The sequence below is a fragment of the Haliaeetus albicilla genome, chromosome 26, assembly GCF_947461875.1.
Source record: "Haliaeetus albicilla chromosome 26, bHalAlb1.1, whole genome shotgun sequence".
Taxonomy (NCBI): domain Eukaryota; kingdom Metazoa; phylum Chordata; class Aves; order Accipitriformes; family Accipitridae; genus Haliaeetus; species Haliaeetus albicilla.
Window position 1 is genome coordinate 15,698,034 of NC_091508.1, and position 23,781 is coordinate 15,721,814.

General features: G+C 44.3%; 1 protein-coding gene across 1 annotated transcript in view; it reads left to right on the forward strand.

Moving 5' to 3' along the window:
* COL27A1 (collagen type XXVII alpha 1 chain) overlaps window positions 1-23,781 on the forward strand; it is a 163,316-nt gene that overhangs the window by 19,088 nt on the left and 120,447 nt on the right. Inside the window, exons 4-7 of the mRNA XM_069771912.1 lie at window positions 6,723-6,776; window positions 14,864-14,917; window positions 20,024-20,077; window positions 22,121-22,174. Coding sequence (XP_069628013.1) covers window positions 6,723-6,776; window positions 14,864-14,917; window positions 20,024-20,077; window positions 22,121-22,174 — 216 coding nt within the window. The remainder of the gene's footprint in view (window positions 1-6,722; window positions 6,777-14,863; window positions 14,918-20,023; window positions 20,078-22,120; window positions 22,175-23,781) is intronic.

Consider the following 23,781-nt stretch of genomic DNA (forward strand, 5'->3'; position numbering starts at 1 on the left):
TTCTTAAAAAAGAAAAATTTCTTGGGAACCATTAATAACCACAAGCATTTGGGATCTCAGCTCTACATTTCTTTTGGAGGGGGGAAATAGCAAAAAGAACACCCAAACATCATGCTAAGTCAGTAATGCAGCACTGACTCAGCAGATGGCAAACGTCCCTCTGAGTCATCCACGGCTGCCCGCAGCACCTCTGCTGAGCTTTGCTCAAGATCTCCCGTCCCTGTGCGGCGCCAACTGGGCCTTCGCTCAGCTTGCAGAGCTGAGCCCAGCACATGGCTGCAAGTAGCTTGGATACCCACAAAAGAAAAATATATATTGAAAAATAGGATTTTTGTTGCCAGCGTGTCAAGCCCTCGAACTCTTGTAAGGCTGTGAGGTGATAGGTGTTTGAATCCTTTGGTAGATGGGGTATCATCTGCTCGTCTATACCAGCAGCAGGGTTGACAGGGAGATTTAGGGGGCCGTAGCCCTCTCCCCTGCCCATCAGCACTGCCTGCTGGGATGTGCATGCTCTGTGTAATGTGGTAAAGCTGCAGCAAACCCCTTGCCCTGGCACAGCTGGGGTCTAGCTGGCTTGTCCACAGTGTACCCCAAGTTGGCCCTTCCTCCTCCTGTGTAAGAAAGCTGTAATACCATAACTTTTTGGCCCTTACAAACAAAAAATACTGAAATTGACTCTTTCAACAAGTGTCTGAGGGTTATTTTTAGAGCAAGAAAACCACACCTGATGCTGAACGTGCAGAGGAGCGGACCAAGTTCACTAGGAGGCTGTGCAAGCACTGAGTAACGCAAGAGGAGCGGGGAGGGAGCGTGTTTCAAACGACTCCCCGAGTATCCGAGTCGGAAGAGTCCCTGGGTGGGAACACCAGCAGCCTCCAGTTCCCATCTGCACGGCGCGGTGCGCAGCCAGGAGCCCCAGGTTCAAACCCTGGTGGCAGCAGCCCAGCCAGAGGTGTGGCGTTACTCTGGCAGGCAGCCTTCTTTCAAAGGCAGATTTCGGAGCGTGTCCCCAGTCTAGACTGCTCCTGCTGCCATCTTCTGCACAAGCAGTTTGTCTTGGAGCCCAGCTCCTTTCATAAAGAAGCAATCCTTGCCAATTCAATCAGTGGGTAGGGGAGAGAGAGGTGATTGGGAACGCTGATAAAATATGAAGTGCCTATTTCCAGTCTTCCTTGTACCAGAAAAGGCTACTCAAGCTGACAGTCTATGATAAATTAAGGAACACACAATGTGTTTGAATGTCTCTTAATGAATGAGTCATATTAATAAAAAAAAAAAAGATCGCACGCTTTGTATAATACATGGGAAAAGTTTTAGCCTCAGTCACAAAGTTGGATCATAATTTTTTTGCTAATTTAACCAGAACTATCCCCAAAGGGAAGCCTTCTTGCAGGCAAATGACTAAGCACCAGAGAGCTCTATCTGCGTAAAACAAAATTCATTTTGAAGAGCGATAGTTGAAAGTGTGATTGAGATAAATGTGCTGCAAAGGATGTAGGGTTGTATTGTATAAATATATACAGGTATTTTTATAAATCTTTAAAAACAGAAAGTGAGTGATAGAGTATGGGATCCCTCTATTTCTTCACACCCCTTCAGACTCCCTTCCAAGGTCTGAGATTGCTCAAGAGTCTGAAGTGCCTCATGCAGAGACTGTTCCTGAAATGTCTCTAAAGAAAAGCTGCTCTTATCAAGCTGGAATACTAATATTTTGTTATGTATTGTGCTGTCACTCTATTAGTAATCCAGTTGTGGACAAGGACTTTTCTGTGATAGGTGTTGTACAGACCCAGAATAAACATCTGTGTCTATTGCAGAAATCATATTACAAGACTGGCTTTTCACCAACATCTCGGTTCCTGCCAGAATTATGAGGGCTTTTTCATTTTAGACTGGTTGAGACCCAGATGTGTCCAAATTTAATATGATAAGCCTGCCTTGGAGAAGAAAGTAACCAAAGTGCTGGATTCCCCCACCCCCCCAAAAAAACCCCAAAAAATAATTCCAGGTTTATTTTAGGCAGTACTTCAATCCAGGTTTTAGTTTAGGTCCTATCTCCCTCTCTGCGCAGTGCCTGGCAAGGACAGTGAAGTGGGGTTGGTGTGTCTTTTGAAGATGAAATCTTCTCCTTCCTTTCTCTTCTCCTGAGCTAGGGGACTTTTAATTCTAGTGCTGCCCATTTAGCTGCTCAGTTTCTCTGTGCTGGTGCTTTCCAGACGTACAAGGCTAAATGGTGGATTTGTGGCAGTGGCCTTGCATATGAAATATGCCTCATCCTCCTCCAGGAAGAAAACAAGACAGGTTCTCTGTCTGCAGGGGTAACATCACTGCTCAGAACTTGATGCCAAAGTGAGGAGAGGCTTTTGATGCATTTTTCTGAACTCCCTTTTAAGTTGGGTTTTACCACATGCATTAGCATCTGAGAAAGAAGAATGTTCTCTCTTCTCTCTTCAATCCTTGCAGTGTTTTGCACAGTGCAGGATGCCCACCTCTGAAATACAACCCTTTCTGGGATAAAGAACTGTGCCACTAATGCCCTGCAGGGGTACAGAACAGGGGAGGCAGAAATACATTGGGGAGACCCTATAGATGTGTCAGTCTATCAGTGTGCGCTGGAATAGGAGCTGAATTGTGTCCTGGGTAATTGTCAGCTATTTGCTACTAGGCTGACTACTTGCCCCTGGGGAAACCATTACAGGAATACTTTGCTATCTAAGCAAGTTGATTTAGTAGTCATTCAAAAGGAAGCGAGTCATTTCCCAAATCAACAGCACCAATTCCTGTACCGATTATGCTTTTCTTCAAGTCCTCTCCCAACAGGTTCAGCCTTGCTCAGGTTTTGAGATCTGAAGGCACCTAGCTCCCAGTGGCGTTGCTGCAGGCAGAGGAAGCAGTGTGCGGAGGGTCATGATGTGGGAGAGGCAGGGGTATAAACTGGCTGATCTCGGCAGCAAGAGGAAAAGTTGAGATTTCTCTTGTCCTCAGGGTCCGATGTATTTCGCTTTCAGACAACTTAATTTTCCATTTGCAATTTGAAGCTCGAAAAGCTAAGACAAAAAAGTCTCTTTTGCGCCAGAAAGTTTCCCAGCAGCAGCTTAGAATAAATCCTATAATCATTTGGTGGGATCAGTCATCATTGCTAACGCTACCGTGGGAAACTGAGAAGGGTTAAACTTTTATGTGGCTGCCATTAGCTACTTCACAGAACTGTTCAGGCTGGTTAACGATTCAGCTGTTTGGCTTGAGAAGAGAGAGTATCTGCTTCTGCCACGTTTCTCCTTGATCTCGGATTTTGCTTTGTGTGATAACAGGGTGTGTGTTCTCTGCCATCAGTTTGCAGAAAGGAGTAGGCAAGAAGCCAGAGAGACAAGAACCAAAGTGCTAGGAACGGCAGCTCGCTGCAGGAGGCTGTCAGCTTTGCCGATCTCATGGGGCATCCGTGCAATGGGAGGGCAGGAGCAGAGGAGTGATATCTTCTTCCAGCTGCCAGGAGAAGGAAACCTTCCTGCCTCTCAGAGCACTTCCCACTGCTCCCTATGGAATTCCCCAGGGATGCTCTAAAGGATACAATGGAAAGGTCCACACAGGCTCTGTGTGAACAATTTAACTCTTCCCTGCACCCCTGCATTAGGGGTGAGGGTGGAGATGTCTCTGGTGAGCGTGGGGACTGCATGGGCATGACCTCCAGGCGGACTCTTAGCAGCTTGGTGCGTGGTGGCTCGTTGATAGATGTCTCTTGCTTTCCATGTCTTGGAGCCTTACATTTTAAGTGGGACTGCATCCATCATCTGTAAGTAGCTGGGCCCTGATCCAGTCTTATTCTTCTCTGGCTGCCTCTTCGGATGTGCGTTTTTCTTGTGTATTTCAGTATTGCTCTCCCCAGGCAAAGCCAGTTGTCTGACGTGGGGCTCTTGTTTGAGAACTTGAGCTGGGTGATATAGAGGCATATGTATAGGGCAGAGGAGAAATGAGTCACTAGGAAGGCACAGTATGTGTCTCATTCAATCCAACTGCCAAGGAACTGTGTGAGAAGCTAGAAGGTGGTCTTGCAGCACATCATGTCTCACAACTACCCGTGTTCATCCAGCTACCCCAGTCCTCTTCCACCTTGGCTTGCTTCTAAGTTTTATGTGGTCACACTCTTGCCTTATGCAGTTACCCTAGTGGTTGGCACCTTTTAGCCATTCATCCTACAGTCACCTTATTTCTCTTCCTCTTCAGGAGAGGAAAAAAAAAAAAAAGACTGAAGGAAAGGCAAATTAAATCAAAGCAAAGCAATAGGACTCCTGAATTATGTGCTGCTCTTTCTGTGCTGTTCCAGCTAGATGCCTTTCCCTTAACTCCGTATTCCCACTCCAGTGCAGGTATTAACTCTCTCCTTACTTTTATGTTAGCTTCAGTTTATTCTGAACAGCCCACATTTTTGGAGAAGGTTTTTACTCAAGTGGCCAAGTACAATTGCAGCTGCTGTTAGCAGGAAGGTGGAAAAGGTCACCTCAATTCTGGTGCGCAAGGAATGCAGTTCTCAGTTGCATCTTCTCTTTTACTTCACCTTCTAGGGGTAAATGGGGATGTGTTTTGATGGAGAAGAGGCTAAGGAGCTGAATTAATCTTTGGTAAACTCTATTAACTGTTGCTGCATCAGTTGCATTGGATTCATGTTTTGGTAGTTATCTTCCCAAATAAAAGGGCAAGGAGATTTTTTTAATAAAAGCTTGGATTCTGGAGCACAATTATACACAAGGCTTAAAAAACCCTACAATCATGTGTCTATTTGCACAGCTGTATAATTGCATTATGCATGGGGCCCTGAGCTGGCACAATGGCAGGTTAAAATACTGTGTATATTGGTAAAATGAGGGTCAGCTGTATCAATGAGGGTTGTTAATACAAGGACCAGTAATACTGTGTTAACCAGCAACAAGCAACTTGCAAAGGGGTCAGGTGAAGTGTCCCAAGCTACAGAGACTGGAAATCCTCAGGACAGGCAGCTGTCTTGGGTAGTAGTAGTGAGTGATATGGTGGTAGAAGTCTATCCCTGTGTGTCTTTGTGGGGCATTAGCTATTCTATGCTGTGTAGGCTCTTATACTTTTAAAACAATCCTTTTCTTGTCATCTTTACTACAGATAGAAGTAACTGCAGAAAAAAATATATGTTATGATTCATTTGATGCAAATTAGTAGCACAGAGAAACCTACCCTGGGCTTTGCTTACTCCTCCCGTTTTTTTTCTACTGTACCAAATTTGGCTGGATGTCTTTTTTAAAAATCACTTTTATACAAATTAATTTGCTGCTTATTGTAGGAGGGTTGGTCATATTAGGGCAGTGTTTATTCATCAGTTACCTATATGGTTCAGGCAGTTTTCTGCGTTCAAAATCTTATCCTGGGCATGAGATTTAGGGTAGGGATCTCCAGCGTTTATTTTTGTTACTGAATCATGCACTTGATGACTCCTGAAAACTGCATTAGATATCGTGAACTTTTCATTCTTCCTCAGGGCCAGTAATATGCTGCAGAGCCTGAGCAGTTCTGCCTGGCAATCCTTCAGCAGCAACAGGGTCAGCCTTGCAGCAGGCTCCGCTCGGGGTTGATTGTGCATGTGAGGTCCTACAGAGATGACCCAGTGGGAAGGGAGTGAGTCCGTGCTGAGGCCAGAGTGTGTCCGTGGGGCTTGTGCTGCACCTGCTCCATGTGATGCACCCATCTTCCCTGCGGAGCGTTGCTCCTGGGACCTGCTCTCCTGCCTGCCACGCAGTTGGAGAGCTCAGGCTGCCTTCCAAACATCCTTCAGTCTGCTGCTCTGGATCTCTCTCTCCCCTGGATGCAATGAAAGCTCGTCTTTTGTAACAAGCTACTAGAATATAAATCCTCTGGGAGACACTTTAATTAACAGTTATTCTTGTTAGACATATTTGGCTTGGAGGAAAAGAAGTTTTGAGGAGTTATTAGGAGTTGCAAATGGCTCTCCAGAAATCTGAATTCTCCAGTCCATTGAAAAAATGAATAAATAAATGAATAAATTCAACGGAGTTCAAACCTCACTGGTTAAGTATTTTTTCCTAACCTGTTTCAGATCAGTGCACAGCTGGGCGCCTGATATCTCCACTTTGTTCTCACCCTCTTCCAAGAACCCCCACTACTCTGACATGTATGAGTTGACCTCTCCTATATTACAGAGCTGCATTTAAGAATTTCCAACATTGACACCAATTTTATTACATTTTATAACACGCCGCTTTAAAATATGAAGTGCTGGGATGCGATTGTGTTGCAACTCATGTAGGAACCTACAATACCAAGAACTATATCTCTTCAGCTGATATATATTACAACACACAATGTTCTTCCCTCGCCAAGGTGCTAACACGTTACTTCTGTTGTGCGCTAGCACGTAGCAGGAAAACTCCGAAGCTGAGAGACAGTTGTGTCACCCTTGTGTTACAGCATGGGTCCAGGAAAGTGGAAGTGTGAAACACAGCTGTGTTCACGGGGATGCAGTCCGCAACAGAAAGATATGCTTCTGCAGATGTTATTGTGCATGGCTTTTTATCCCTTTATAGGAATAGCATAAGTTGAAGGGAAATTCTGGCCATGGTGTTATAACTGGCCCTTCTCCCCAGGTCTTTTCCAAATGGTTGTATTGTGGGTCTCTCTGAAACACTGTCAGGAGCACCATCCTGTTATAGAACCATCAGTAATACTTGTTTTTATTTTTCTAGGGTCCACCAGGTCTGCCAGGCTTACCAGGACCACCTGGCAAGAGAGGTTCCCGAGTAAGTGGTTTAAAAATTTCTATCCATTTGTACTTGTATCTGCCTGTTCTACTGTTCTAAGGGCTGTTGTATGTTCCTGTGGCTGAATAATGATTGCTTTAAGCCCCACTGTTGAGGTCTAGCCTTCCTTCTTTCTCTCATTCCCTGTTAAAGGTTTTCAGGAGGCCATGCTGGTGATTTGCAGCCTCTATGAGCTAAGGTTTGGCATCAGCAAAGACTGGGGATGAATGCTTCTAAATGGCTGTCAGAAGAATGAGTTTTGTCTGTCTCATTTTGTTTCTGGTATTCGTTCCTTTTTGCAAACCCAGTGCTGAATATTAGCTTTGGCTGCATTTTGTTCTGTCCTTCACTGTCCCCAGCTTCCCAAACTGCTTCTTTTGAGGTCTTTCACTGTCACTGTGCCTTCACTTAGTGGGACCATGGTCTAGGACAAAGGACTTGACACACAAGGATGAGCTTTTATGTTCCCCAGATGGAGACCTGGTCTCTGACTCCTTTTCAAGATCTAGAGCAAAATATCTTAGCTGTTCTACAAGATCCATTGCAAATTCCTGTATTTCTTCTTCCCCACATTAAATTCTGATGCAGATCTTTGAACATTGAGTGTTAAGCTGAGGAAACATCTGGTGCTGTGAGTGCTGCAGCTAGCTGTGAGAAAAGCTTTCTGCATTGGCCTAGCTGCAGAAATAGTCTCCCAAAGCTGGGCAACATGCCTGACCTGGATACGGTTAACTGTTGGCACCATTTTCGTGGTAGCACGGTGCTGTCCCACAAGGTACGGTCATGCAGCCCATTTCCTGAGCACTGAACTGATGTGGGTTGGGAATCAAAAGATGCAAGTGTCTGAGGCTGGAATAGGGGAATATTTGGATCCGTGATCCAGGCAGCATCCTGGCCTGGCAGCAGAGGGAGATTTCCTCACACATACTTGGCTAAAACTCAACCCCATGTAATGTCTTTAAAGAACAACCAAGAGGCTAAGAGCTAGAAGGTTGTGCATTCCCTGAGGACACTTGTTACAGTACTGTGAGATCTTGCAGTAACCAGTAAAGATCAACACACCTCCTTTCTACAACAATAAAAGCCAAAAGGTCTGCAGGACCCCCAGCAGCCTGGGCATGGATTTCAACAGACCTGAACACTGATTTGGGCTGTAAGTGTAAGGCATTAGATAGCACCAGGCTCATGTGTTTTATAGATAGGACAATCTGTTCCACATTAGATATGTTCTTTAGCGAAACATCAGCACCACTGGTTGTACAGCCCTGATGTCTTCTGTTTACAAATGCCTGAGCAGCAACCACATCAGCAAATTGCTCAGAGTTTGCAGTTCTTGGCAAGTCCCCATTAAGGCTGAGAGTTTCTTCTTACTGCAGCTCATTACTCACAAGAGGTATTTGGTGTTACTTCTTGCAACCCTGTGGTGTGCAAACTAGGCTCCATGTCTAGAGACCCCAGCTGCATACCCTGCCTGCTGTGTGAATGACCAAATTTCAGCTCTACGTCAAAATTCCACTACCTACCAAAGCTTGAGTTTTTCTGAAGAAAAAAGCATTGTGGAAGCTGTGTCATAACTTTGTGTTATTCCCCAGCTGTGGCATGCTCCATCCTGTATTTAAGAGGATCCTCTGAAAGACAATAAGCAACAGAGGATTTCTGAGTTCAGTCCCTACTAGAGGTGCTGAGAATCAGCCCAGGAAAGAGTTCCCAGTTAGGAAGTGCTCCGCACAGCTGAGCCTAGCTTGGCTCAGACCTCTGCAAAGAGGCTGTGCTAATTTTGGGAGGGGGCAAAAGGGTCACTCTGTAAATGTCTGGCCTGGAGCACTGGAGACAGAACTGCTCTGTGCATAAAGTTGTTTTGACTTTGCAACATGTTTCTTCTAGTATTTTTTTCTTGTGGCTCTTTGGGGTTTAAGGATTTCATTGCAAAGAAGAGGAGCTGCCAGAAACAAAGACAGGCTTAGGGGAATTCTCGAGTCTTTTGCTTTTGTTGTGCATGAGCCACTTAAAAATAAATGTGCAACACTGTAGGGGTTATGTTCTACGTCTGCCTAACCCAATCCTCAAAGCAGCTGCAGAGTTCTTGCACCAGCCCAGCCCATGGGTAACCCATGGGGTGTCCCATGAGGCTCCAGCCAAAGATTGGAGCTCCTGAGGGGAGGTGAATATTGCATGCAACTTTGCAGTGCTGGGTGCCAGGAGAAAGAAAGGCTTTTTTTCTTGTCACCGATGCAGTTTATGGCCAAAAGTATGAGATGTAATTGACCTTGTTGTAGCTTGCATAATTTCTACATTATTAATGCTTATACAATTATTTGGCTCATTTGAAAATCTAGTAGCAGCATTTGACTCATGACCTTCTGTAGCTGTGAAGTCCATAAAGTTGCTCTTTCGCTGATGTAGCGCAGTATTTCCACTCCTTTGAATTCTGTATTGTCTCTGTTGTATTTCCCTTTCTCCCCCCATATTGGCCAGGGTAAAATGAAAGCTCTGATTAGCTTTTGCTTTGAGGGTGAGATTGTGGTCAGTGACTGTAAGAAAAGCTGGCTGATCCCACGCTTCAGTCTCCTTATTTCCAGCAGCGAAGTACCGCTAGACGTGCCTGTGCAGTCTGAATGTTGCTCTTCCGTGTAAGCAATGATACCTGGTTTGCAACAACAAATGCCAGTCTTTGTAAAAGCATGAAAGAGGTTTTGTTCAGGACACATGTCAGCATTCAAGTGCAACCCAAGGTAGGGTAGCTAAGCGAATAGTGGCAGCCCTCTTGAAAATGGGAATTTCTTGATTTTTTAAAATTTTTTTTTTAAAGCCAATCCTCATTTTAGGAGCATGGAATTAATTTTACACCCTATCACTCAGTATCAGGGACCCATTGAGACAGATTCAGACTATATCTGCAACTATGAAGGCAGAGATATATGACAAATGAAAGCTGGGTGTTTCTTCTCACTATTGCCTAAGGAACCCCAAGGGAACACAGTAAAACTGTTGCAATTCTGATGACTGGAAAGGATGGCTAATAACACTTTCTCAGGAGCTTTGCAAGCCTGTATAGATATTGCTGTATTGGTCATGTGCTCTTTACAGGAAGGTTTTCTCTATGTCTGTATCTAGCTAGGATTATTTTCAGCTTTTATGTCGGCATTAAAGAATCTGAGGCATAAGCAAGAGATCTGTCCACACCACGTCTCCTCAAATAAATGTGCCGTGTGCCTTGGCAAGTGTCTGTGTAAGATCTGAGGTGCCTCTTGAAGGGAATGGCAGTTTTAGCAATGAAGGGTTTCCGCAGCTTTATGAGATATGAAAGCACTTTGCTGGGCATGTAGTGGGACAGCTTTTCCATGGTTGTGTGTGTGAGTGGTGGCACTTGGGTACATGCACAGCAACCTGAGCAGAGCAGTTCTGTGCAAGCGATGTGTATTGCACTTCATTTCTGCAGATGACCTTTGCATTTCTTCAAACATCAAGATTTAGTGGGGAGGCAGTGACTGAGGCTGGGTTTTGCTCGCAGAGCTGTGCTAACAAGCTCTATAAGTAACTGTCAACAAAGGGCTCCCGGTGGAGCAGTAACTTCTGCACCATTGTAGCTTATTCCTGCCTCACCCAGGACTTGATTAGCTTCACTCCCATGCTGTCTGCATGAGGGGCTATTGCCAGCACATCTATGTTGATCACAAATTGTGACTCATCCCAATCCTCACTGGTATAGCTAGACCAGCAAACTACCCCCTATTTGATCGGGTCTGCAGAAAAGTAGTGAACCATTGTACTTGGTCTTAAGTGCTGCCTTCCAGACGAGTGCTATGTAAATCCTAGTTATCTGTTCTCCTACCTGAAGCAGACAGCAAGCTGACACGTGACAGACAGGAGTCCGGTTGTCGGCTTTGCTCCCAGGACAGCAAGAAAAGAGCTATGGTCAAACTTTCCAAAACACTTAAATAATTTAGGAAGCCAGGTCCCCCTGGCAGTCGATTTCCCCCTCTAACAGGTGAGCAAACTCAGGTACAAGGGGAGTGTTTTACCCATGTCCGTGCAACAGGTCAGAGGCAGAACTGGGAATAAAAAGCCTGGCATGCTGTAATTGCTCTTGTTTTATTTAACCTCTCTGATACAGTACAGGTCAATATATATGCGCTTCCTGATGCTTTTGGGATGCTCTTGCCATCCTCCTGTGAACCTTAGCAGCTTGAAAAATTGCAAGGTCCCAGTGTAATGGGTCCTTGTTACATTTGGTGTGTGGTTGCAAAAAATCTCCCTTCCCTTCAAAATGCGGGGCTTCCCTCCTAAAACAATCAAGAACTTAACTGTAGAGGTTCCCTGATATCCTCATTCCATTAGGAAGGTTTCCCAATTTCTGCAAAGAAGTGTTTAAAGAAACAGTTTGTTTGGCTTCACTTCAAATATTTAGCTCATTTTTTCAGCAAGCCAGAGGTCAGAGTGAGATCTGTAGGTCAGGAGCAGAAAAAGTTGCTTTACACAGTGAAACCCCAAGACATAATGAGTTTTGAATGAGTGGTCATTCCTCTGACTGAAGCTTTCTAGCATTTAGCAGGAGTTTGGAGGATTTTTTCCCCCCTCCTCCTGAATGCTGGAGGGATGGGGAGAGCTGTGCACAGTTACACTTTTGTTAATTTTTGCGGGCTGTGAACCATTACATATAAAAGCGCTTCTGTGAGTAGGGTCCCATCTCCAGGCACGTCACCGAGATCAACTGGATGGCACAGTGTAGTTCTCAAGCAGCATCATTCACGTAAAAGACATTCCAGGGAGATTACAAACCCCACCACCTTTGGGAAACCCCCCCTCACTTGGAGAACACTTTCAGGGTTTGTTCTGGTCTCCGTGCCACTGAGCCTTGGACTACCGCTGTCCCTTGATAAAATTGTCTGTGGAATTTCTGGTGCAAGGCTTGGAAGATTTCAGATGCAGGTTTGCTTGCTGCTAGATTGGATTTTTTCAGCAGTTATAAGGGAGCCAAAGCAGGTGGGTAAACAGGCACATGTGCAAATAGTAATACGTGCTGTGGGATTTTTTTATTCAGTGGTCTCAGCATTGTCCCTTCCTGTGTGTGGAAAAGAGGAGAAAAACTAATGTATTGATAATAAATATATTTGGGAGAATTCCAATTTCTAAATATGAGTGGGAAATTGAATTAAATCCAGGATAGCATGAGTAAAATATAGCAGTTAACTGTAGAACTAAGCTCTTGAATTGCTTCTCCATGAAGAAAGGACTATTTCTAGGAGCACTGGTTGGAGATGGGCAATTCTGCTGGGCACAGTAAGAGAATAGGAATGAACATGGGACTAGGTTTAATAAAACAAGGGCGGGTAGCTTGGGGGCATGATGACTGTTACCGGGGCTTGCAGATTGGTACGTGGATTAATTTGTAAGGCCTGCCTGTTCAGATTTTGTATTGCTAACAGCTCCTGAGGCGGATGCTGTCTTGTACCTTTTGTTACTCAGCCCATCTAACTGTACCACACTGCATCTTCCTCCTCTGCCAAGAATGTGGGTGTAATCACAGATTCAGGACAAACCATGTTGGAACACATCAAGATCAGTTATTTTTTACCATTTTTAGGACTACTGCCAGACTACGCCCTTTTCTCTCCACAGTTACAAGAACAGTTTAAAATGTCTAGCACAAGCCCCAGACTTGGTTACAGCAGTTTTCTTGTGTGCCAGACTGGACTTCCCACTGTTGCTTCATCAGCAGGATGTGGCCACTTCTCACTAGGATAAGACCACATTGGTCTTTAGGAACAGGATGGGTCTCTGACCTTTCTTTGCCTGGATTACACACTATGAGTGTCACTGAATTCAGTGGTAAAGGCTCCATTTTATGTCAAGAGCCTGTGTTTTTCGTAATCACGTGTTTTGTCACTGGATACTGGGTCTAGATACTTTCTCCCTTCTTCATTCCTTTTGGTTAAGGCCTTTTATGATTTTGTTGCTGTGCTTTGGTGTAGCTCTGGAAGAGCCTGCACCAGATTTTGCTGGAGGTGTGATTAGTCTCTTATCCAGGAGCTCTTGATCAGCAGCTGAGCTTTCTATGTTCCAGGTTTCCTCCTGGAAACTACCATTTTCAGCTAGGAGTCACACCAAACCGTGCTGTTTCCTCTAGTCTGACACTGTTTTAAGTCTGCCCCAGGCTATGGTGGAGCACGGATTTCAACTAACTGCAGTGAAATGGGCTTTGAGCCAAGCTGCCTCACTCCAAAGTTTAGTAACAGCTGAATTTTCCCCTCAAATCTAGCAGCAGTCTGGATTTATGAACCCTGTTCAGAGCTACCTAGATTATTGCTTACGTGTAAGAGCTTTTTAGGAATTCATCTTTTATAGAGACTTTACTGTTCTGATTTCTGTCACTTAATTTTCATAGATATTTGAGAATTGGGTTGAAGTGCTTTTGCTACTTGTTGAATTACCTTAAGCAGCACATTAAGTCTCAGTTTCAGTGTCCCACCCAATGAGGTGAACAGATGATGCCATAGTTTGCTGGGAAGATGAATTTATTTAAGACTACTCGACGCTCATTCTGGTTACAGCAGCTATATGGGTTTTCAAATGACAAGTTGATACTCAAACACCTTAATTTTAAAGTTGTTTCAGTTTCATTGTACGTTTGCAGCCAGGCTAAACTATCGGAGAATTTCAGGCTGAAAATTTGGAAGGAAATTAAGAATGGGACAATGAATGTATTTGGTTTCGGGCTGAAAATTTGGAAGGAATTTAAGAATGGGACATTAAATTTACTTGTGTGAAAAATGCCATTTGAAAAGTTTAGCCTCGGCCTTTTAATTGAATAGCCTCTTACAGCAAAGCAGCGTGTGTTGTGAAACAGCACTGAGCACTCAACAACCATCTATACCACAAGATACAATAGCTAAATAAAAAAAGCCATTATTTTCTATTACAGTGCAGTAAAAATAAAACTGAATAGACATCATCGCACTGATGTTCTCTCAAAAGAGAGCAAGGGCACTGAACTTGAATGGCAGTCGCATGTTTAACTGCAATGATTTTCCTTGGAAATAGACCCTGAAGATTTTGGCCCTACATAGGCTGAAATGCTTGTCGGAAATACTACAGCTTGCTGAGAAAGCATCTGAGTGGCTTTTTATCCCCCAGCCTGTACTCATAACTAGAGGGTACATTAAAGTGCTCCTCGTGGTGGTGTAAAGCTCACACACAGTCTTGGCAGAACAGGAGCCCTTGGAATTGAATCTTCAGGTTGTTTCATCTCCCAGGAACGTGTTCAAGAGGACTTAGAATTGTTTTTACTTCTGCCTGGAAGGTTAACAGATCTTCTGTGCTGTATACAATCCTGGGATAAACTATTCTTAGCTGCTTATTCCAGATAACTCCTTAAATAGTCTTCGGAAAATATGCAGGGTGCTTTTAAAATATTATGTAAAAGGAGATACTGCTGTATGTGATCTGAGGTAGATGCTCTGACAGTGTCATTGGCTTGTGAGACCTATGCAAAAATATAGATTTAAATGGTTTAAACAGGGACTCACTTATGCTCCCCCTGGTTTACTGTCTGGCTATCCATTCTCTTTCTAACCTCTAAAGGCAAATATCTGGTTGCCTTGTAGGGGAAATGAATTCATCCCAAATAGCTAAACAATTTCCCTTTAGTAATTACCTCTGTTCTCTTCCATTTTGGCCAAAAAAATTGTTAACACCGCTGCACACTTCCGCTCCCCTCTGCCTACCTCCATCTCTTTCTGCGGGGGCTCCCTGCAGCACTTTGACTCCCCTGACCCCAAGGTAGTTTCTGTTCGTGGTTGTGGAATATTTGGTGTACGCAAATTATCTCATTGTCACGACACATCTTGTGGTGACAGACACACGTCCCCTTCCATAAAGGTAGGTGGGAACCAGCAGCCACGTTTCGCTACTCCAAAGGCACTAACGAGGGTCCCGTCAAAGCTCTCTCCCGGCCAGGGCACAGGCTGCTGCTCCTGTGCTGTTAGATCTGGCCACAGCACAGCCCGAGACCTTCTGCAGCTCCCAAGGCTAACGCAGATGCCTACCGACTCCTTTTGATTCTGTTTTGTGTTTGTTGTGTTTTTTAGGGTCCCCCAGGTCCCCACGGAAACCCTGGCTCACCTGGCCCCCCAGGCCTGAAAGTAAGTATTAATTGGCGTGAGGAGCTTTTGCCTTCCTGTTTCAGAGGACGTCCCAGTGGGGGAAGTACAGCTTTTTTTTTATCCTGCTCCGCACAAAATGACGAGTAGCTGAAGCCATTCCTCCCCTCCCCTCTGCTCGCACACAGGCCCTCCAGCAGCACAGCCAAAGCCTTTTCCTGTGCTTGTGAGAGACCCTGCTGTGTGCCTCGGTTCTTGGTTCTCCCTAATTTCAAAGACTGCCTAATTAGGATCCTGCTTAAGCTATGCCTGTGCCAGGGAGCAGACTGCTATGTTGAGATGAGGGCAGTGGAATCCTCCCACTCCAGAGCCTCACCAGGTCCAGACTTCTTTGCTTTCTCATTTCTCTTCTCTGGTTTTTGCAGCCTACTCCTCCACCTTTGGGTCTAGACAGTGGCAGGGGGGGACTGGCAGCACCCGGCTTCTTCCTCTGCCTTTCTCCTCCTGAAACTCCCTCATCTCTCCTTTCCTCTCCAGATTTTCTGAGAACCCTGACCTCCATCAGTCTTCCCAAACTGATCCCGTTGCTTCCTTCTAGATGTCCTCATCTCTTCCATGAGGTCTCACAGACCTCCTCCGGCAGTGCCAGGAGCCCTGTGTTTTGCCCTTTTCTCCTGTATACACGCTCCCTCCGGGGTGCTGCAGGGGGTGAGAGCTGGAGCGCTGCAAAGTGGGAGTCACCCCCTGCAGCCAAACCTCCTGCCTTTGCATGGGACTTGAGCACAGATGTGGCTCCAGAGGGGAGTTAGTCCAGTGTGCTGCAAAACGCTTCAGAAAGACATTTTAATTCCCAGCTTGTTCCTGTGTATAAGGCTTTGTGTTACCAAAAGATGGCGAAGTTCCTGGGAAATTGGTTTGGATTGTTTTGGTGTCATTGCTTACACAGAAATAGATTTATATTTTATAACACCGATCTGGGTCTAAAGAATAATTGAGTTTTGAAAGGCGATGCTTAATAGGGGTTTCCACTACCAAGAAAGCTGTAGGATATCTCAGCCAAACATAGAGAAAGGTACAAGCAAGAGTCCTTTCTTTTCATGATCTCATCAGTAGGCAGAGATGTTATGAACACTATTGATGCTCTGGGAAAAAGATTCTGGAAACTTGGCATGTTGCCTCTACGTGATTAAAAATTAGGCACTGGAGACATGCTGGTGAACAGCAGCTGTTTTAAATTCTAAAGTGTAGTTATATGGCCTGAAAAGTGAGGCTGTAAAAGTTCTACATCTTAGTGTTCTGCATTTATTCTCCATCAATGACTTCCAGATCAGACTTGTTGAGTTTTATAAGTCAAATCAAAGTTCTTTTATCTAACTTCCAGTCCTGCAAATTCAGCCTGGTCCAATCTATAGAGTCAAACTATGTTTCTATGCTATAGGGTTTTTTTTAAAACACTTTTAGCCTAATGCCTTGTCAGAAATCATAATTTGGCTGTAAAGCTGTATTCAGCTGGCCTCTTATTAGAAATAAAAACTTCCTGTAAGCATTTTTCCTCCATCCTGATGCACGATCTGGCAGCAGGAAGCCCTCAGCGGACAGATAGCTCTAATAGTCTGCAGTAAAGATCTGGTGTCATTGGTCTGTGCAATACATTTTAATTTTGTCCAGCCACCATTTGCAGGATTAGGCTGTTCTACATGATGCTTCATCAAAAGAAGTATTAAGTTTGCAGTGGGATGTAAGAGCTGTAGCTCAGCCCAGGCCTGGGCATAACTTCACCTCTAGTAGGGAGAGCCTGGTAAGCTGTGATTGCAAGATCATTGCATGAGAAGCACTTTTTTGAAGGTGTGCATCAGATCCCAGAGTTTTGACTTCCCTCCTTCCCTTCATTTCCCTGGTGTTACACTAGTCCTAGAAGATGGACTTTGCACAAAAAAAGTGATATTTCACTCCCTTACATTTTAAATGCCTCTACCCTTCACCAGGCTTGACAAGCCTGCACCTGGGACCTGATATCTTCTTAGTAGACCCAGACCATGGCTGAAATTATAGACTTGCGAAAGCTCAGCCTGGGTGACAAGGCAGAGCAGCCCCAATGAGAAATTCTCTTGCTGAGAGCCTTCAAGTGGCTGCTGGACTAGGTCTTCCCTAGATAGCAGTTAATACCATGGAAAAAACAAGCAACTCAAGAAAGGAAACTGAAGTTTCCCAGATAGATACGGCTTGGAAACAATGACTAACACCAAGTCATTGTCACTTAGGAAGTAACCCAGGAGCATAATTTTTATCAGCTGAATTAACAGAGCACTCATAAGGTCAGGCAATCAGCTGCATACAAGGGATGTGATGTGGCATTGCAGCTGGCAGAGATATGTGTATTTGTGCATGTCTCTTGTCCAGTTGTATTGCATTGACGAGCACCAGCATTGTGTTGTTGGACTGCTGCGTTTCTGAATCTATCCTGTGCAGAGTCCACCTTATTCTCATCACTGGAGCTGAGCACTTGTAATTCCTTGTACTTAGGAAGCTGATCTTTTGCACAGAGCTGTATGTAGCTGTTGAGCCAAATTCCTGCTAATCTGCTTGGGCATGGTTCCACTAACTTCAGTGGCATTACACCCGCTCGTGCCACCTAAGAATTTAGCCCATGGTGCTTTTCTCAGCAATTTTTAATGTGTAATTTCTTAAAGGCGGCTTCTTGCCACTTTTTGCATTCTGTTTGTTGTCCTTGGCAGTTGCAAAATTGCTATTGCATCTAGTTAGTCAAGACTGGTTATAGTAGATAACCTCCTAAATGGCTGTAGGCATATATTGGGCTAGGGTTGTGGCTGGCTGTGTGACCTGTAAGCTGCTTGTGGGGGCAGGAGGGGCACTTTTGCTAAGGACTACAAGTAGCTCCAAGGAGGCCCTAGTAGAGTTTGGGATGGGGAGGAGGGTTAGCTGTCAGACAGGGTGTGTTTTCGGAAGCCATTACAAGAGTTGGGTTTGCATCTCTCATCTGGAGGCTTTTGGTATCAGGCATTAGTATGGTTTGCTTAGTTAGCTGCTCTGGATAAATCTCTCTTGTTATAGCGCTAGGAAAAAGTGAATTTTCCTTTTAGTGATTGGTTTGGCTCCAACATAGCTCATCAGTTTGGCTCACTGATGTTTAAAATACTATTAGTGGGATTGCAAAGCTGAGGTGTTTAAGTTGCACAGCTCTAGACTTCTCCCAGGTAGGGAAAAAAAAACCAGAAGAAAACAATTTCTTCCTTTACAAAAGGAAGTAGTGTGCTCAGTCAGTTGCAATGAGAAAGAGAAGCTTGTGAGCAAGGTGCCATGGCTTAGTGATGGACAAGGCTTAGGCTAATTCCCATGTTGTGGTTGCTGCGTGAGAAGAGTTGGGCAATTAATCCACAGTTTCAGCCCTTGCACACAGGCACCCATTCTCTCTGGCCCTGATGCCATCTTGCTGGTTAATCTTAGGGATACGTGATAACATTTGTGGCTGAGTTCTCCACCTGTGTGATGGTCTCAACAGTGTTGAACACAGAACCATGGTGCAAAGCACAGTCTTTGCTAATGTGATCTGGAGCTTCCCAGGGAAAAATGTAAGAGGCCTGTATTCCTTTACATGGCTCAAAGTCATTGTATTGAGCATATGGCAAGATTTAGGGAGAGTGGTGGGTGTCTACCTGCTGCAGCAAATTAATTTTGCAGAGTAGGAATTAATACCCTGCAATCCTGAGGCCTGGTCTAATCTGTTCTGAGCAGTTGTAGCACCCACTGACTGCTCTGAAGCTCAAAGAGTGGGAGAATTGCCCTGATAACAGCTGCATGCAAAGCAAGATTATCTGCATGACTTCATATACTGTTTGGAAACCAGGCAGCCTTCATTCAGAATTTGTGCAGATGCATCTGCCTTGAATCAGCAGTGCTCCCTACAGTCCGTAGCCAAGTAGTCTCACTCCCTGAACCTTGCAGCTTGTGGTGGATGGTGGAGGAGGAGAAGGGGAGATTTACACTCTGTGCAAGGTGGGAAGTATGTGTCGAATGTAGTCACAGTGAGTCTGCATGGAAAAGCTGCTCAGCTAGCTATAACTAGACCTTTGTGCTGCTAATGAGAAATGCCAGTTCATAAATACTATTACTCCTCTGTAGGGTCTCACCTTCCCTCCAAGCACTTCACCTGACAGCCATTAATTAACGCTCACAACTGTCCTGTGCTTGGCGGTTGGTTTTACATCCCGTGCTGCTGATGTGGCACACAGAGGTTGTGACTTGTTTATGATCTGGGGGGTGTTAAATAGCCAGTGACTGATACTGGGATACCTGTGCCCTAGCTGTGCCAGAAGAGATGTCATACAGACCTAAGCTTCTTTGTGTTCTAAGCTTTACCTCTCCCCTGCCAAAAGGATCTGCCCACTTCAAATCTCTTCTAGTTTTTCCTACTTCTATCTCTTACCCTGTTAAGTGCACACATTACCTTTCCACCTTTTAAGAATTTGAACTGGGATTTTCAAAGGAATCTACTGGAATTAGATGTTCAAATGCTGCTGAAATTCCAGCCTTTGTTCGTCAGAAGATCACAGTCTTAAATTGTAATTTCTCTCGTCACGGTTGTTAAAAAGGGAAAAAAAGAATACTGCCACTTAAGATAAAGTGTGCCTTTTTCTTCTGCCGGTCTGAAAGCCTCACAATTGCTCTGGCTGTTGGTAGTGTCTAATTAGTGTAACTTTCTCTGCAGTTTCATCTGTTCCCCACAGTTAAAAAAGCAACAGCATCTAGCAAGTTGTTAAGAAGGATGGTTTAGCCACAGTAATAGGCTTGGTAATTATTTTTGTGACGGTAGTTGTAGACAAGGAAGAAATCACAGCTGTCTAGTCTAATAAGTATCAAAAGTCCCGACGTTGCCTTCTTCCAGTTATCTTTTCTTTAGTCAATTTAATACTGTCAAATACTATTTAAAACTCAACGCTTTAGTAGCAGCAATCACTCACCAAAACCACCCCCAGCAAAACAGCTATACACAGGGACTTTAATACATTTGGGATGTTGGGGCAAGTCAGAGATAAAATGTTTTTCTAATTTTGAGGCTTGGTGGAAGCAGAACCACATCTATGGGCTGGGTCCTTGGATTATGTCATTAATTTAAGTTTTTCATTTCAGGGTCAGAAAGGTGATCCTGGGTTCTCACCTGGAAAAGCTCGCAATGGACAGAAGGTAAGATGTTGCCCAGACTGCACAGGCATCAAGACCATGGTGCGCTTTAAGCCCTGTGCGTACACATGGAGGGAGTCCATACTGCAGCCACAAGCATCACAGCTACTCAGGTAGACTTAGGACTGAAAATTAAGAATTAGACCCCGGATTCAGGACTAAAGAGTTAGCTAAGGTATTGACCACAGTGCACTGAAGTGCCTGCTGCCACAGCTTTTTGTTGTCCAAGTGTTTATCCATTTTATGCACAATCTGCAACCCAAACTTAAGTCCCTGCTGCTGCAGGCACATGGCTACTTAAGCTAAATATTTAAACTAGCGCATATGAGATACAGCCACACCTTGCCAGCTCTGGCCATGCAGCTGTAGAAAGAGACAAGCCCAGTGTAAGGAATAAAAAAAAAAACTTGAAGGCAAAGGAAAGGATGTTCTTGCCGAGGAGCTGCGAAACAGTGGTTTGCCTCACGTCACATACGCAGCCCACAGCAGATCACTACTGCGAGAGCAGCCTTGCTATCCCACTGGTGGAGAAAGGGAGGCTTCTCAGACCATTGCACTGCCAACACATGGACCCTGCTGTGTGATAACCAGAGGCCTTTCCACCAAGGTCTACTCAACTCAACACAAAGTACACAACTGGGAAGTGTAGCTGGTTTCTGGATTTGGCAATTGTTAAGGACCGGAGTTCTGCTAATTCTTTTCAATGAGTTACAACTCCCATTTTTGCTGTTTCACAGCTGAGTGATTTTTACTGAGGCAACAAGGCCTCACAGAAGCCTAGAAATTAATAGTAGAGCAATCAGGGCTCCACATCATCTACCTCAATTAGTTCTTTCAGTGATGCCTGCACAATACTTCATAGCTCATGTCCAGGGCAAGAAGCCTGGTTCTCTTCCTTTCATCACAAGCCTTGCTATAAATGGGCAGCTAATAGAAAGCATCAGCCATGGAGAACTTAGGCCCTTCATTTGAAACCAGATGCCTCCATGAAACACAGCAAGCCACACAAATGCAAGGTAGAGGATGACACTAGAAAACCTTGAGAAGGCTAAGTCTGAAACAATTCTTTTAACTTAACAGCACGAGATGCCTTTTGAAATTTCTTGTACACTACATTGGAGTGGCATCACATGGAAATCATTCACCCGCAGAGTCTGGAACTGTTTTCTTGCAAGCATGCTCAGTGTAAGAAAGGGAGAGATCCAGATAACTTTTAGCTCATGTTAACAAGGCTTCATTTCTGGTAGCAGTAATAGAAACAAGGAGTTTCCAGCAGGAGTTTGGAGTGATGCCTAATTTTCAAGCTAGGTACTCCGAATGCATTTTCAGTAAGCAGGCACAGCACGGTGTTAGAGACTCTAAAGGGTTTTTTGATACTAATCAGAGGAGGCCAAAATGGGCTCGTACAAATGGCTTGGATGTTAGATAAGTCTCACAGCACCACACTTCTCTGTTCCTATGATGATTTGGGCATGCCAGCTGGGATGTGATGCAATCCCTTTTCGAAAGTACAGGCCGCTGAAAAAAACCTCCCACCAGCAGCCTGCAAAGGTTCAATCCATGTCATATAGGCAGGTTAAATAATTATACCATCAGCACCATCTGAACTGGAGCTGTGGGCTGAGCCAGTGCAGTAGCAGAGTGTGAGCACAATCACAGGAATTGGCAGGAGGTACCTGTTGTTCTTATTGCATTTAAAAGCTAAAATTTTCTTGCCTTGCTGATTTAAATGCCTATCAAAAGGCAAATGAAGCATGTGACTGAATGAGATCATTGAAAAAAAAAAAAGCATTCATTCTGCTGGCAAAAAGCTGGACTTTAGCAGCAGCTGCCATTAATTAACTGAGTTTATTATTTATATGAGCTAGTTAATAGAGATGTTGTTTAAATCTACGTTTCTTATCCAGGCAGTTTTTGAAGAGTTGTGATTTGAATCAGAAGTATCAATAGCTGGGTGCTACTGTTGGCAAAGTAATTTCAGTAACAGTACGCTAGGCATAGGGAAAAAGTTGCTGAAAACTAATTCAACTTGCTTGCTTCCCACAGGGAGACATGGGTTTACCTGGTTTGACTGGGTTCCCTGGACCACCTGGTAGAAAGGTAAGAGTATTCTTTTCTAGTGAATTAGATCAGTATTTTTATTTTTAGATTTTCTCCTCTAACTCTGCCTAAAAGATTTAATTAAGTCCTAGTACCCAGCAAAAAAGTCTTATGCCTATTTCACAGGTGTATAAACTGGGATATAGGCTGAAGCAACTGCCTAAAGGTTGTACCAGCAAGACTATGTAAGACTATGAAATGAAATTCTGGATCCAGATTTCTGTTCCTTCCTTGTATTCTATGTCCCACTACACTGCATCATCCCCATCATTCCTCTGCACCCTGACACTGGGTCTTCATGAGCAAGCTGAATTTAGATCTGGTTCAGCCAATGTGTTAACTAAGTGGATCTACAACTGGCATCAATACCCAAAGGTTGGATTCAGAACAGGTTTAGACATTCCAAGGAAACCTTGACTGTCTCACCTGGTAAAGCACATTTCAAACAAGATATCTGTATGCCTTCGCTCTACTTTGCCTGCAGATTGACAGCACTAGTCAGGTTTTGCTTTATTTACTTCCATATTGATGTTTCAACAACATTAACATCACCGACAACAAACCTATGCCTAGAAAAGGTTACATAATGATACAGCACAAGATCCGTCCCTGCTTTCATGTTGCAGCGGTGTATGTGCTCATGTTCACGTGTGCAAGTCTGCATCACAGTACCTTAGCGATCTGCACCTTTTATACATCAAGGACATTTCAGTTGACCTTCCAGTTCCAGGCTGTGTTGGTAGGTTGGTTTGGTTTTTTGGAAGCTGGACCTGTTGCAGGGAGCTGTTTGACAGTTGTGCTCAGTGGACACGACTCCCCTTCCCAGCAAGCCAATATTGACATAGCTAAGCTGAACAGTTAAAAGGAGCATCTTGTTTCAATCATTTCATCAGTCAACCGGCCATTGAAGATACACTGTTCCTCTGGCCAATTAGCTGCACACAAACACCTACTCAGGTATGCTTTAAGACTCTGGGGAGAGAAAGAAGCTGTGGAGGAGACTGAAAGAAACCCTCCCTCTCCACGATTGTTTGTTGTATACTTTATATTGAAATCAAATTGCCAAAAGTAGGGGCTGGGTTAATTTTTCTACTCCCAAGGCTGGTCATGCTTGGGGTGCTGTGTGGAGCTAGGAGCAATAGAGTGATTAATTACCAATCTTTTGCTGTCTCAAACAAGTTCTAGCAAAGAGGGTGCAAAGAATACCACTTTCCTGGTATAACAGCTCATAAAACAAAACCTTGTGGTTATGATCAGCAAAATGCAATGTCAGGAGCACAAGGACTCATAGTGGAAAAAGTGGAGAAGGAATAGGAGATTGAACAAACATTCCTGAGTCCAGCACATGGCCTTCACATCTGATCTCGGCTCCCCCAGGACAGGGCGAAGGCAGGGGTATGCTTCTGTTTCTTCAAGTAATGAGCAAGTTGGATGCTGAAATTTTTCCTTTGGTGCGGCTTAAAAAAACCACCTCCCAGTAGCGCTAGTCTGGCAGTGTTTTTGGTGTAACCTGGCTTTTATTAGCATCCTGCATTAAGAAAAAATTTACAGCTGTTGGAGAAATGTTTGGAAAAAAATCTTTTTTTATCTGGATTCCCTGCTGGCTT